This window comes from Impatiens glandulifera, chromosome 5 (assembly GCF_907164915.1).
Source record: "Impatiens glandulifera chromosome 5, dImpGla2.1, whole genome shotgun sequence".
Taxonomy (NCBI): domain Eukaryota; kingdom Viridiplantae; phylum Streptophyta; class Magnoliopsida; order Ericales; family Balsaminaceae; genus Impatiens; species Impatiens glandulifera.
In genome coordinates, this window is record NC_061866.1 from 49,233,439 (window position 1) to 49,250,009 (window position 16,571).

The 16,571-nt window shown below is 31.6% G+C and overlaps 3 protein-coding genes and 1 pseudogene across 3 annotated transcripts; all 4 read left to right on the forward strand.

Moving 5' to 3' along the window:
- The first annotated feature begins 133 nt into the window (after positions 1–133).
- Positions 134–1,622, forward strand: LOC124939594 (probable serine/threonine-protein kinase PIX13). Its single transcript, XM_047480055.1, has 5 exons — positions 134–215; positions 307–590; positions 662–797; positions 886–1,028; positions 1,101–1,622. Exons 1-5 carry the CDS (start codon positions 134–136, stop codon positions 1,563–1,565), a joined length of 1,110 nt encoding a protein of 369 aa, XP_047336011.1. The 3' UTR covers positions 1,566–1,622.
- A 3,560-nt stretch (positions 1,623–5,182) lies between these two features.
- On the forward strand, positions 5,183–9,196 carry LOC124938461 (annotated as a pseudogene).
- A 1,043-nt stretch (positions 9,197–10,239) lies between these two features.
- Positions 10,240–11,914, forward strand: LOC124938677 (isocitrate dehydrogenase [NAD] regulatory subunit 1, mitochondrial-like). Its single transcript, XM_047479161.1, has 4 exons — positions 10,240–10,881; positions 10,961–11,200; positions 11,284–11,362; positions 11,438–11,914. The coding sequence occupies exons 1-4, from the start codon at positions 10,345–10,347 to the stop codon at positions 11,710–11,712; spliced, it is 1,131 nt and encodes a 376-aa protein (XP_047335117.1). The 5' UTR covers positions 10,240–10,344; the 3' UTR covers positions 11,713–11,914.
- Positions 11,915–13,436: 1,522 nt separating this feature from the next.
- LOC124939595 lies at positions 13,437–14,357 on the forward strand. Its single transcript, XM_047480056.1, has one exon. It carries the CDS (start codon positions 13,437–13,439, stop codon positions 14,355–14,357), a length of 921 nt encoding a protein of 306 aa, XP_047336012.1.
- Positions 14,358–16,571: the final 2,214 nt, after the last annotated feature.

Genomic DNA, 16,571 nt, shown 5'->3' on the forward strand with positions numbered 1-16,571 from the left:
TTACAAAAGTTATTCCAAGAGAAAAAAGATCATGATTTCAATTCCACTTAGAATGCCCTAAGTTAGATATGGCTGTTATATATATATAATGAAATGGGAGTTAGTGTAGCATTAATGCTGTTGAAGAATAGAAATGGGAAATTGTCTATCTGGTTCTGATCTGAGCATTGATTCCAACCCTAGCTTATTCAAAAGGCCTTCTAATTCCTTTTCAGGTAACATCAAATTAAAACTCATATTGAAACCATTTCATTTCATTAATGGCCGCCAACAAGAGATTGATTGATTGATTAATTACATGAGCAGATCAAGAAAGATCTGAAAATAGTTGCAGGGTATCAGATGGTTTGAAGGATGCGCCAATCAGAAGCCGGCTCAAGGTTTATAGCTATGCTGAATTGAGAACCGCCACAAGGAATTTCAAACCAGATACCATATTGGGAAAGGGAGGATTTGGAACGGTCTATAAGGGATATTATTGGATGGATCATCAAGAGAAGACAGATCAATCTGGGTCTAGCAGAATGATCATAATTGCAATCAAGAAACTGAACCATGATCAGACCATGCAAGGCCTTCGAGAATGGAAGGTATTCAATTAACTCATCCGACCGGTCATGTTTAATTAACTAAGGATTTGTTTGTTTGTTTGGTTAATTAGTGTGAAGTTGAGTTTCTGGGAAGACTTTCTCATCCCAATTTGGTCAAGCTTTTGGGTTATTGTTGCCAAGGAAATGAGTTGTTACTTGTTTACGAATTCATGCAAAGGGGAAGTTTGGAAAACCATCTTTTCAGGCGTAAGATCTTGATCAAATTACCTAATTAATTTTCTAAATTTTCTTCACTTTAAACTTCAAAGTTATGATCTTTTGATCAAACCCACAGGTAATTCAGTAATTGTACCTCTTCCATGGGAAATTCGGGTCAAGATAGCCATTGGTGCAGCTAGAGGGCTTGCATTCTTGCATAGTTCAAACAATCAAATCATTTATAGGGACTTTAAAGCTTCGAATATATTGCTTGATGGGGTAACAAATAATTACATCTAATTCATTATTCACAAATTAATTTATGCTCATCTTTCCCATTTATATATGTAGGATTACAATGCAAAGATTTCGGATTTCGGGTTGGCAAAATTTGGGCCAAACGAGGGTGACTCGCATGTCACGACTCGAATTATGGGTACAAGCGGTTATGCTGCTCCCGAGTACATCTCCACAGGGCATTTATATGTGAAGAGCGATGTGTACGGTTTTGGAGTAGTATTGTTGGAGATATTGACGGGTCTTCGTGTTTTTGATATGGAACGGGCAAGGGGGCAGCAAAATTTGGTGGATTGGGCAAGACCTTATTTGAAAAGGAGAAATAAATTGAGGTTGATATTGGAGGATGGACTTGAAGTGCAATGTGGTATGGAAGTGGCATTCATGGCTGCTAAACTAGTCTTACAATGTTTAGAATGTGAACCACAAAAAAGACCTTCAATGGAACAAGTTGTATTGGCCTTAGAACAATTGGAAACATTCAAGGAAAAAAGGCCTAAAAATGTAAGAATATGGTAAAATAGTTAGAAATTAAGTCATTTTAAGAGGATACATACCTTATAACATTGCATCTTATAATCTGACATATGTACCTGCAACTATTTATTAAAAAAAATTATTAGTTCAAGTATTAGACACATTCTTTATAAATGAAACTATCAACTAGTTCAAATGATAAAAAAATCTTATATAAGAATTCATAGATTTAAGATTTGATTCTCACTAAGAATTATGTGATTATTTATCATGTAATTAAACTTAATGTTTAGCATTATAATTAACTTTTGATTAAACTAAAAAGCTCCTTTCAAAAAAGTTGAATCTAACACATCCATTAAGAAAAAATAAAATAATAAATTAACATAAATACAAATATCAGCATATTCTATCAAGATACCAAAAGATTTAGTTTGTGTTCTTATTAATATTTTCTATAGTTAAAATGTGAATGTAATTATATTTAAGATAATCAGGCTGAAATTTGAGGAGTTTGATGTTATTTTGTAAATTAAAAAATGTGTTACTGAAATTTTGGGCATTTCTAATTCCATTAATTAAATTAAGGCATTCCTTTTGCAATTAAATATTAATTTTAAGAATGTTTTAAAATTTCTCCAATTAATTAATTTGCCAAAAAACGGTCCTCATCCATGTGTTGTGTAATTTTTATACAAATTGTTATATATTTTTTATTTTGTTTATTAGCAGAGTTACAAGGAAAAGTAAATTTAAAAATGATACAAAATTCATAATATAAATAAATGAGACAACACACAATCCAACAAGATTTTAAATAAAAGAAAGTTCAAAATTAAAAGGTAACAACAATATTCATATCTCTAAAACTGAAAAATATAAGCTAATACAACCATGTAAATAAACTAGTTCTAATGCTTAAACTTACTTTTGTTTTATTGATTTAAAACATTAATCCCATTAACTGTATTTTAGAATATTTTGGTCCATTAATATTATCTTTATAGTTGAAATTTGGAAAGTTATTAATTATATAAATTATTATTTTAATTTAATATAAAATTGAATGAAACAATAGTTTATTTATCCTATAAAATTGGGTTGGGAATTAAATATAACTTGTAAATAATTAAATTTTATTTTTTATTTCAAAAATTAAATTCACTTAATTAACATGAATAAATTTAATTTTTTTTTTCTGAACTTTAATAAATTTATTACTTCTCTATGTTAATTTAATTATAAAACTTCAATTTTTTAAAATTAAATCAAAATATAATAAAATTTTAATAATATTCGGTATCAAATGTATAATATCGACACCGTACCGAAATCACGATATACCGTATACCCAGTGGCGGACCTACAAGGGGGGCCTTGGGGGCCGGGCCTCCCCCAACCAGGGTAAAACTTTTAAGATATGTTTATCAAATAAGGCTTTGCCTTAGTGATTTTAGAGCTGAAATGTATAGTAGAGGTCAGGTGATCAAACCCTGCCTCTAACATTTCTTTAATTATAACCTTAAAACTAATTCATAATTATAGTATTCTAATTTCAAATATAATTTTATTAAAGTAATTATTATTAATATTTTATTTTATACAAAAAAAATATATATTTTCTAAAATACAAGTAATTATTATTAATATTTTATTTTATACAATTTTTTTTTCTAAAATACAATATTTATAATAATACATAAATTTTAGTTAATATATAAATAACATTTATTTATATAAGTTAAAATATAAAGAATTATATATAAAATAATGAAAATCATATAATATTATTATTTATTTTAAAACTACATTTATATTATAATTTATTTATATATATATATTATTAATTTTAATATAATTAATAATACAAATTACTTATAAATATAAGGGTAAAATAACCATTTATATAAATATAAGGGTAAAATATTATTTTATATTTCTTAATTTTAAATTATTCCAACAAATAAATATATTTGTTAGATTTTATTTAGGGGTTGTGACACATATTTATTTTTAATCATTTATTTTATGTAGGATATAGAATAATGAAGATGTTCTATAAACGAATTTGTACTTCTACATCACATGACCAGCATGAGTCTTCTCAATCAATTAATGAGCCAACTAATGAGTCTAATGTTATTGATCAAATATACATGGTTAGAATATAGGATATCAAAAGATGCATCATTTTGTTTTGGTGTTATCTTTTCAAACCTTTAAATAGAGAAAACGTAAATGATACATTTATAGGAGATGAGTACAAAAATTGGAAAAGAGTATTAGAAAGATTCAATCGTCATATGACAACTTCAAATAGTTGTCATAATGAAGCTAGAATTCAATTTGAATCATTTTAAGATCAAAGACATAACGTGAGAAACGTTTTACGTACACATGGTCGTGATATAGAAATAAATTATCACACATGTTTAACGACAATATTTGATGTAACACGCTTTCTATTGAGGCAAGGATTACCTTTTCGAGGACATGATGAGTCAAGTAGTTCATCAAATAAAGGAATTTTTCTTGAATTGATTGATTGATATAGTCAACGTAATGAAGATATTTGTCTTCTTTTGTACCGACTCATGGACAAGAATAATTTAGTAATTGTGCTTATAAGTATTTTTATGTAATTATCGAGTAAAATTTTAATTAAAAAATGCATTTATTTGATAGCCAAAAAATGCTACGTTATTAGGTATTTGGTCCCCCGAGAAAATATTTCTGGGTCCGCCAATGCGTATACCATCAATATTTGATATTACCGGCATATTACTGCGTATACCATCAATATTTGAGATAAGACTAGAGAGTCCACGAGCTAGGCAGTCCATCCCATAACAACCTATTTAATAACAAAATTAGGTTATTTAGTTAATTTATTAATTATTTTCACATAAAAGTTTAAGGTAAAAAATAAGATTTTTTTATTTAATTATATAGGCTCAAATTTCACAGCAATTTTAATTTTGAACAATTTAAAATAAAATAAAATTATGGCAGCCAAATTCTTTTGACGTTTTTCTGCTCTAGAGTTGGAACAGCCCAATCATCGGAACCTACACGACTTGTATGATACTGAGATTTCGGTATACCAAAATAAATCTCAGTATACCAAAATAACGTTATGATTTTTAATATATTGACATTTTAATTACAGGATAGAATACAAAATTAACTAATATCGTGCACCGATCCAAACCTAATTTAAAAGATAATAATAATTGTTTGATAAAAAAATAAAATTAAAATTTGTCATATAGACTGTACTAAAGTATGAACAAATTAAGACAATTTTTACTTTGGCATTTAATTTTCTATAAATGACTTTTTTGACTTTTTTTTGAACGCGGTGATAGTGAATGAGATTATGGCGATAAGGCGCCAAATTTGGTAATGGAATCAAAGATTTGCTGGAAGATGAAAAGATTTTCATCTTAACTTTCACACCATTACCCATCTCTCAATTAATAAACTTGGATCGAATCGATCATCATTCATCGATCCATCGATCGTAAGAACTCCACAGTTCGTCAAGCATTTGGTATTCCTTTAGAATACAAACAAGTAATTAAAGAAAATCTAGCAATGGATTATAGCAGAGATGAAAGTAATGATTTTGTTCCATAAAATGCAGGTAGAAGAAACAATCACACAAAGGAGTAACAATGGATGAAGATTTACTGAAAGGGATACCACTATTTCTTCAGCAATTTAAAGCACTCTTCGTGAAGAACTTTCTCGTCGCTCGCCGGAGCAAGCGATCACTCATCATCCAACTCTTGTCGCCTGTATTGTTCGTCGCTCTTCTCTACTGGGCTCTTGAGGCTTCCGTTGGATCAAATGGAAATGATGTTCGTGATCCGAAACCCCTAATTTCTCCGCCAATACCACGTTGTGAAGATAAATACTACGTGAAGAAACCCTGTTTTGATTTCTTCTGGAGTGGAAATGAAAGTTCTAGATTCACTTCAATTGCATCCGCTATCATGTCCAATAATCCAGGACGTCCAATTCCACTCTCCAAGGTATATAGATATATATATATATACACATGTATTATTATAAACCCTATGGATTGAAATAATTTTTCTTATTTGGTTTGGTAGGTGAAGTCTTTTAGAACTAAGAAGGAAGTTGATGAATGGCTTTTTAACAATCCAATGCACTGTCCAGGAGCTCTGCATTTCTCGTTGATAAACAACACTATAGTCAAATATGGAATCCAAACAAATAGGACTGAAGTCAAGAAACGAAACCAACTCGAAGATCCAATTCTCAAGTTCCAGCTTCCACTTCAACTAGCTGCAGAGCGAGAAATCGCAAGAGAGCTTGTTGGAGGTGATCGAATTTTGAATCTATAAACCTTTTAAATTACAGTTGACTCATAAATCCCAATTTGCAGATCAGAATTTCAGATGGGTTGTTGCTGTCAAGGAATTCCCACATCCTGCGCCAGATCTTGATAAAGTTACTGCGGATGAGATCAAGAACATGGTGCTTTTTCTTTCCGGGCCCCTTTTCTTCCTTGCTGCTGCAATGTTTGCTTTTGTGTTTAAACTCAGTGCTTTGGTTACTGAAAAGGAATTGAACCTCCGGCAGGTTATAATCCATGTCCATAACTGATGTATAGATATCATGAATCATGATTGTTGTTAAATGACATTATTTTGGTATAGGCAATGACAATGGTTGGCCTTTATGATTCTGCATACTGGTCATCATGGCTTTTGTGGGAGACTTTTGTTTCTTTCTTCAGTTCGTTTTTAACAGTAGCATGTGGAGTGGCTTTCCGGATTGAGTTCATGTCTAAAAACATCGCCAAAGTCTTCTTCGTGTTCTTCCTGTTCCATCTCAGTATGGTATAGTCTTCCTCCTCATCTTAATTTAACCAAAATTATTAGTTTGATCATGAATTTTAAATTAAATTTCTCACCAGATCGCATTTAGCTTCATGTTATCGACGTTTCTAAAGAAGGCGTCATCATGTACATCTTTGGGATTCTTAATGTTCATAGTGAGCGTTCCATTGCAGGTAAAATCCTTTCATCTTTACACATTTTCAAAAAAATTAACTTTAACCATACTCTTTCCCTGTTTTGTCTATTTTCCAGTTTCCTGCTCTTGCTGGCTTCCCTTACGAAGAACATAAATACCATAAATATGAAATCCCATGGTCACTCTTCCCACCTAATCTTCTTACTAGAGGTCTTCATATGCTTATATCGTCGAGCCAGAAAGGAATGGCATATGTATGTTTCTTGTACCTTTTAACGAAACTTGACAAAACACATCCTGTTGTGCAGTTAATAGCTTCTCAGTTGGTTGTTTTGTAGGTTCAATTGTTTGTAACATTTATTTGGACGTTCTTCTTCTGGTTACTTGTTGCCTTATACTTGGACAATATACTTCCCAACTCTTCTGGATTAAGGAAGTCATTTTTCTACTTCTTGAATCCTGGATATTGGACTGGCAGTGGTAATTGAATTTGACAACGATTTTTTTTCAGATTTATTTTTTATTGTGATTAAGGATGATGATATTTTCCCCAGATGGATCTTGTCTCTGTTTTAGACGTAAAACATATAAGCAAGAAGATCAAGGTACAGTTCCAGACGATGAGGATGTTCTTGAAGAGGAGAATTTAGTTAAAGAGCAAGCGCGGTTAGATTCAGTTGATCCAAATGTTGCTGTTCAAATTCGTGGGCTGAAAAAGATTTACCCGGGAGAGATAAACATTGGGTGCTGCAAATACAAGAAGAAGAAACCATTTCAAGCTGTGAAAGGCTTATGGATGAATATTATGAAGAATCAACTCTTCTGTCTTTTGGGTCCTAACGGAGCTGGTAAGACCACGACCATTGCTTGCTTGACCGGGGTTGCTTCTGTTACAGACGGAGATGGTAATGCAAACATTGATCATTTCGTTACTAGCTTATTTGTTTGTTTATTATTAAAGGTTTTAAACATGTTCTTCAGCATTGGTTTATGGTGAATCCATAACCAGCTCGATTGGTATGTCAAATATCCGAAGAATGATTGGCGTCTGTCCTCAGGTTACATGGCTTAATTACTAACTTTGCTCTGTTTTTCTTTTTATCAGAAAATTTGTTTCTCATTACTATTAGTTGTTGTTTTCAGTTCGACATCCTTTGGGATATTCTGACTGGCGAAGAACATCTTAATCTATTTGCCAGCATCAAGGGCTTATCAACGTCCTCTATTAAGATGGTTTGTAACTGTCTTGTCTCTTATTTCTTCTTGGTTTTGTCTAAATTTAGCTTAAACTGCGATTTTCTAGGCAACAGAGAAATTGTTGGCTGAAGTCAAGCTTGTAACTAGCGCGAAAATGAGAACTGGGAGTTACAGCGGGGGCATGAAGCGTCGCATCAGTGTTGCAATCGCGCTTATTGGTGACCCGAAGTTGGTTATTTTGGATGAACCGGTATATACATTTATTTGAACTTTTAGAACACATTGTTCTGTTTTCCCTGATTTTATTATTGCTGTTTTTTTAATTTAAGACGACTGGTATGGATCCAATTACGCGAAGACAAGTGTGGGACATTATCGAGGAAACAAAGAAAGGAAGGGCAATTATATTGACTACACATTCGATGGAAGAAGCTGATGTTTTGAGCGATAGAATTGGGATCATGGCTACAGGGAGACTGTTCTGTATTGGAACTTCGATCAGGCTGAAACTGAAGTATGGATTTGGGATCATTACTAACTTGACTTTCCATGAGGATCCAAATAAAATCTCATCACAAGGATATGATATGGTTAAGGAGAATCAAGATCGAGTGAAACTGTTTTTCTCAAAACATCTTGATCTATTAGCAAAGGATGAAGGGAAGTCATTTCTAAGCTTTATGATTCCATATGAAAAGGAGAAACTATTGAAGGTAAAAACTTGGTTTTGATCCATAATTGATTCTTTGTATCTTGTTTAAATCCTGCATTGAGTCATCATACTAAATATACTACATCTATTACTATATATAGAGTTTCTTTATAAAGTTGGAAGACATGAAAGATGAATTCGGAATAGAAGATATTCAACTCGGTCTCACCACTCTCGAAGATGTTTTCTTGAACATATCGAGGAAAGCCACCATAGAATCTGCAGCATTGGATTTGGAAGAGCAGAACTTAGCCACGCTGATTCTCGATTCAGGAACCGAAATACTTGTAAAGGAATCAAAACCATATGTACATTACTGAATTACTAATAACTGGCTTTTGTTTACATTAAATTGTGTTTTCTTTGGGGGTCAGGTTCCTATGGGGGCAAAGTTCATTGGAATTCCAGGGTCGCTGTCCATAGAAAATCCTCGAGGAACAATGGTGGAAGTTTACTGGACACAAGATGGCTCCGGCAGCCTCTGCGTCTCCGGACATTCGCCGGAGAGGCCCATTCCTCTCCTTAATAATCAACCGGATATTGATATGGGTAGTGGCCGGAGGAATAGACTTGGGGATGATGCTCCTATTCTAGGAGTAGTGATTAATGGTATCTAAGTGCATGGATTTCTACTATATATATATGTTATAGTTAATTTTGAATTGAAATAATGGTGATGTGATAATTTAAATGAATAATATACTTATCCCCAAATAATATAAAGAGACGAGACGAGATGGTTTCAATTTTTAGTATTCTATGTATGTGCATAGTTTTATTTAAATAAATGTTCCATGTATAAATATTGATTAAGTTAGGGCTGTAGCTACTGCAAGCTATTTCGTGGTAGATTTATGTTTGAGATTGATTTGACCAAGTTCGAGCCGATCTGTTTCATATTCGAGCTCATATAATATTTGCTTAATGGTTTGTCAATAAAGACGATAATGGGGCACTTCGGGGCATGTAATACATTTATCATTTCTGTCCCATTTTACTTTAGTATTTTTTTTTATTATTATTCCTAAGTTTCAAGTTAATTTTGAATTTAAATAGTGGTGATATGATAATTTAAATGAATAATATATTTGTCTCCAAATAATATAACAAGATGATTACAATTTTTTTTAGTATTATATATGCATAGTTTTATTTTAATGAATTTCATGTATAAATATTGATTAAGGATCAACTAAATTCCCTGACATATAATTAAATTCAAAATATAATATTTGTAAGTATGTCATTATTATTATCATTTAACTAACATATATTTTTTTAAATAATAATTTTTTAATTAAAAGTGTGTTTCCAATATAATATTGATTAGAGTTCTCTTTTCAATTTAAACCTTCTTTTTTCATTTTCAATCTAATTTAATTTATTGTTTAAACAATGTTTTTATATAACTTTTTTATAATTATAACATTTTATTAAATAACATTCTAAATTTAATTATTTATATATTATATATATATTTATATATTTAAATTATTTTTTATATAATAAATATTTACTTAATCAGTTTGTTAAATATAAATAATTAAATTTAAAAAGTAAAAAAAAATAAGTTTAAACATTAAACTAATTTAATTTAGGAAGGTCAATTTAAACAGTTATACTGATAATAATGTACTAATATAATATATATATATATATATATAATTGTTAATTTATAAGTAATATTTCATATTAAATTAAACAGTTATTAGGTTTAATTGATCGAAACTGATTTGATTGTTACATTCATTTCTCATATATATATATAAAAATGAAGAATGTATGTCGTCTCTGCATTTGTTTATTCTTCAAAAAGGGTTTCTTTCTTTCTTTCTTTCATGGTAGACGATCCTCTCTCTGAATTGAATTCTATAATATCCTTTCTTTGAATTCTTACCTGCAAAAATGGCCAGAAGAGCCCTACCAATCTTCACCCAATTCCTTCGCCAATCGGAGAATTCACTCTCCGAACGATTCTTCGCATCCAGAATCGATCATGTCCGATCTATCACATACATGCCCCGACCCGGCGATGGTACACCTAGGGCTGTCACATTGATCCCAGGAGACGGAATCGGTCCTCTGGTAACCGGCGCCGTTGAGCAAGTCATGGAGGCGCTCCACGCTCCCATTTTCTTCGAGCGTTACGACGTTCACGGCGATATGAAGACTTTTCCAACGGAGGTCATGGAATCGATTAAGAAGAACAAGGTTTGTTTGAAAGGAGGTCTTATGACTCCAGTAGGCGGAGGTGTTAGCTCGCTTAATGTTCATCTCAGGAAGGAACTTGATCTGTACGCTTCACTCGTACATTGTTTCAATATGCCTGGACTTCCTACCAGGCATCAAAACGTTAATATTGTTGTCATTCGTGAGAATACCGAAGGAGAGTATTCTGGTCTCGAACATGAGGTCGTTCCTGGCGTTGTTGAAAGCCTTAAGGTATAATTTGTCCATTCTTATTGATGAATTGCCAATTGATTGATTGATTTGAAAACCGATGATTCCATTTATGATGTAGGTTATGACAAAGTTCTGTTCTGAGAGAATTGCGCAATTTGCTTTTGAATATGCTTACTTGAACAATAGAAAGAAAGTTACAGCAGTGCACAAAGCAAACATCATGAAGCTTGCAGATGGTTTGTTTCTCGAATCGTGTAGAGAGATTGCTAAAAGCTATCCAGAGATTATTTACAATGAAATTATTGTCGATAACTGTTGCATGCAGCTTGTTTCGAAGCCTGAACAATTTGATGTTATGGTAACTTCTTAGTTAATAAACACAACAACAATTGAATCAATGAATGAATTGAATATGATTTTTCGAGAGATTGATTGTTGCAGGTGACTCCAAATCTGTATGGAAACCTAGTTTCAAACACTGCTGCTGGTATAGCTGGTGGCACGGGTGTAATGCCTGGAGGTAAATTAACAACACGTGAAGCCAAAGATTGAGTGAAAAAGATGTTTGATTGATTGATGCGTGATTGTAATGCAGGAAATGTTGGGGCTGATTATGCGGTTTTTGAGCAAGGTGCATCTGCAGGAAATGTGGGAAATGAGAAAATATTGGTAAAGAAGAAGGCGAATCCAGTGGCATTGCTTCTGTCATCGTCTATGATGTTGAGACATCTCCAGTTTCCATCTTTTGCTGATCGATTAGAAACTGCTGTGAAAAAGGTTATATCCGATGGAAAATGTATGACAAAAGACCTTGGCGGGAACAGCACCACACAAGAAGTGGTTGATGCAGTGATTGCTGCTTTAGAATGATATGTTTTTAACTTTGCACGCATGTTCTTCTGGATTCGCCATGATTTTCGCACATGGGTATTCTTTCGATAAATTCTTTAGTTCAATTTTTGTTTGTTTGTTCCGAATAATAATCTCTTGGAGAAGAGAAGCTAAAGATGGATTGATTGAATCTGTTTTTTGAGTTGGTTGGATTTGTTCTTAATAAACGATTTTTTTGTCAGTTCTATGTGACATTGTTATGAACTTAAACTAGATGATATATATAGACTATATTTCTATAAATTATTATCATTGCAATTTTTTTTATTGTTTGGTAATTTTGCAAATCTAATTTCATGTTGTTTGAACAGATATATTTTTTCATTAAGAGTAACTTCAATTTACTTACGAAATCATTAACATTGTAACTGCTCTAGTTTCCTTTCACCCTTCATACTTTGTATGTTTTTTTTTGTTGTTGTTATACACATACTTAATATTTTTCTTACAACTCAATTTAAATATAAAAAAGGTAGACTTATTTGCATTTTATGAAACAAATGTTTAATGATAACAATTATAATGTTTTCCACAGTTTTCTCGATTAAAAACATCTCTTTTGAGCCAAATTATTTAGGTTGGAACATAAATAATATTTGTATTGTAGTCCCATATTCCGAACATTAATAAACAAAACTAATATATAACATCACAAACTTATCCCGATTAGCCACTAACAACCCTGTTCATTTCTCCAAGGAATAAATTATATTGAATTTGTTTTCTTTCTGTAATTTTGATTAAATTAGTTGGAGTTTAGTAAGAAAATACTTATATTTCTAATAATATATAGCTTTTCTGCTAATTCAAAATCCTAGGGACAAAAATCTTACATGTTATGGAGAATATCTAATTCTATAAAAGAAATATATATATTATAGTAGAATGGAGGGACATGCTAGTATGTACGGTCAGGTCACATTAATGATATGTTTGAAGCCAAATGGAATGTTACAATAAAATGAAATGAAATGGTGGGTACATGAATTAGAGGCACATGGCAATTGGCATGAAGATACTACAAATAAACATACTAATAATAATTATAAAAATAATAAAATGCCCATGAATCATGATCATCATTGGATTGGAGGAAGCTCAAACCATGAATCAATTAATTAAAATAAAGTAAGAGAATCAAATTACATGTGAAATGACAATCCTTACTAATTACAAATTCTTCCCCCCTCCCAATTTCTTTAAAAACTTTATAATCAATCATATCTCTTCAATTCTCAAGGGAACATCATCTATCTGTCACAAATCTTTTTGTTCTCTTGTCTCTCAAGGAGATTTTTGTTAAATAATCTGTAATGTAATTAGAAAATAAGCTAAATTAAACTTTACATGATCAATACAAGAACAGATACATGCATGTTTAGTAAAATACATTATTATAATCCTACTAACATATATATATTCACATTTGCATGCACAGTTGTGATGTTTATTAGGGTTTTGACAGTCAGATTCAACCTTTTGTTGTTGTTATGGGTTCATTGAAGAAAGACAATATCAATACCATGCAATCAACTCTTCAAATTCAAGATCTTGTCTTGTTGATAATGGTTCATGAAATGGGAACCTAAACCAAACTTCTCTCATGGAAGATGACATTTTTTTACACTATATAAGTAAATAGACTGAACACTTACTTGTCATTCATTCATTCATTCATTCATTCATTTTGTTTTCGCAAAAACATGGCGCGCACTTCTTCTTCCTTGCCTCATCTTAGGTCCATTAGCTTACCATCGAGATTGAACCCAACTAATTCTTCTCTAATTAGAATCAAAGAAGAGTTGAGAAAGTTCAGCAAATGGGAAGGATCAAAACCATTATCTCAAGACACAATTAGATCAGTAACTATTCAAAATGATCTAAATGAGCTTGCAGAGCTCTATAGATTTGCACAAGATATCCTACAGTCTTCTTCTTCAGCTACACTTGGATTTGGACCTCAAGTAGTAGTAGAAGAAGCACTAGACGCATCTACGGTATTGTTAGACGCCTGCAATTTGTGTAGAGACACGTTGATGACGATGAGAGAACGCATTCAAGATCTACAATCAGCCATGAGGAGAAACAGAGGAGAAGTCTCGAGTGTTCAAGTTTGTTTAAGAGATTACTTTAGATTCAGAAAAGATGCGAGAAAAAACATCTCCAAGTGTTTGAAGGAATTGAAAACTACTAGTATTACGTGTGAGAGAAGAAGGGCGGCACAAGATGTGTTTTTAGCAGCAGATTTGCTTAGAGAAGTTAGTGGGATTTCTTCCAAGATCCTCCAATCTGTTCTTTCTTTCTTGGATTGTGATAATGTGATGTCGAAGAGGGTTGGTGGGTGGTCGATCATGGCCATGTTTGTTCCTGAAATAAGGCGCAGAGAGGGGAAGACGATGGAGAATGAAGTGGGGAGTGTGGATTCAGTGCTTAGTTCCCTGGATCGGAGACTTGGGAAGAAGAAGAAGAGTGAATTATTAATTAGGGCTAACAATGGTGTTATGGATGAAGATGGAAAGTTAGAGTCTTTGATTTCTTGGATTGATAGAGTTGATGTTGGATTGAATTGTATTTTCAAATGCTTAGTTCGAAACAGAGTAGAGCTGCTTAATGCCTCACTCTGATTACTTACTCTTTTGTGTAACTAACTAACTAAGTAGCTAACATGTTCATATTATCAAAATCAAATGTCTTTTTATTCGATTCCATCTAAGTAATATAAACCCACAAACTTAAATCAAATGAGGATGGATTCTTGAATTTCAAATTCATGCAAGGAAGATTAAAGACAAGAAAAGCAAATGCAAAATATGTAGATTTGAGGGCTTCATCAAAAGATTATGTGTTCAAACACATATAATACCTTGCAGGAGATTTCATGGATTCTAGCTAGCTAGTTGTATATGAAAGAGAACTGAGATATTGGCACGGCTCAATCAGATATATATAATGAATATGATCGATCAATTCATGATGAATGAAAAACATATATAATAATATCGATCTGAGTGAACCAGGCCAATACCACAGTTGCTAGTCTTTCATTGATAAGATCATGCATTGCCATTGCTATTGCTATTGCCATTGACATTGGTATATATTATATAGTAAGAGATGAAGAAGAAGAAGATGAAAGCATTTAAGATGGATCGAGTACTTCTACCAATAGCAGAAACAAGGGCCACTGCATTTATCACTCTTCACCCATATCATGTTTGTGCTTTTAATGTTTTGCAGGTCCAAATAGATGGCTACTTTTCAGAAAACAAAATTATAAAACATATAAATATTTTTCATTTTGAAATTGATTGATTGATTAATTAAGAGAAGTTTATTGAAAAGAATTGTAGAAGAAAAAAAGAAAGATGATGAATTGAGATTTGAGTGCATGCATGATGCATGGCACCTAAATGGTAAATAATTAGTAGTATAGTACAATACTAGTAGAAAAAGAAGAAGAAGAAGAGTAAATGGTATTTTGATACTGACTGTAACTGTGACTGTGCCTGTTATAAGCCATTGCCATTAATAAGGGAATCTTTCTCTCTATACTTGCACATAAACATTATATATATAGATCTGGGATTTTAAAAATATTACAACATTATTATTATTATTATTATTATTATTATTAAATTATACATCATCAAGGAAGAAAGAAGAAGAATCAAATGCCTTTTGCATTTATGTCTCCTCTAGGGCTAGCTCATATCAACAAGACAGTAACTTTCCTCTCCATTAATTACTGCATTCTTTCTTCTTCCTCTTGTATTAATACAATTACTTATAAATTAAAATTTTTATAAAAAAGACATGCTTGTTTTATAAATACAATGGTCTAGGCACGAAGATCGTTCAATTCTTCTTCTTTTGGACCAGGAAATTGGCTTTTGGACTAGAAAATTGGATTAAGTCGTAAAAAACTGGGTATAAATAACTCACTTTTTGGTTTTCGACCCCTCAGTCTCAACTTAAGCTCATCAAATACTCAACATTAAGAAGGGGATAGATGTACAAAGGGTGAATTCAGCGCCATTGAATGTTAGAAACTATCGGAAAGTTATGGACTTTAAAATGTTTCCCAATTTTAAATCCCAAAATACAAGTCAAGGCAAAAGAACAAAAAGAACAAGTGAGATATAGGATAAACATCGTTTAAATGTTTTTACAAACAATATCGTTAAAACTAACTTTCATAACAATAACATGAGCATGAGAAATATTATTTTCTTTTCAAAAAACTTATTTTTCTAAGTATCAACAACCAAGAATTTTGTAAAAAATAAAAAACTTTATTTAATGAAAAAAAAAATTATTTGAATTTTTAATTTGTTAAATTACTACAATGTTATTTTATTTATATTTTATAAAAATCAAACAAAAATATTTTAATTGATGATCTTAGTGGAGATTTATGAAAAAACCTGATAAAAATCTAAAAAGATCTCAAAAAAACCACATCAAACAAGCTCTTACAAGCAATATCCTAATTAATAACAATACCATAATAGTAATAAATGTTTTTTTTTAATCAATCATACATAAAATATCTTTCCTATTCACAATCCACAAAACATGTTACTTATACAATAAATTCTAATATTACATATCAATCTACCACCTTGTCGGAATTCAATAAACTGTTGATCAAAAAAAATCGATAATAGACAGTACTCTTAAATGCTAGCTTAGTTAGTTAGTACCATATATATAATGCATAATAATAAAGGTAAAAGTATTGAGGATCTAATCTTATAGTATATATATGCTGAGCTAAAAATGCAAAGGCAACTCTGAAGGCTCAAAAGTGTGATCAATGCTATATCCAAGTAATAAAA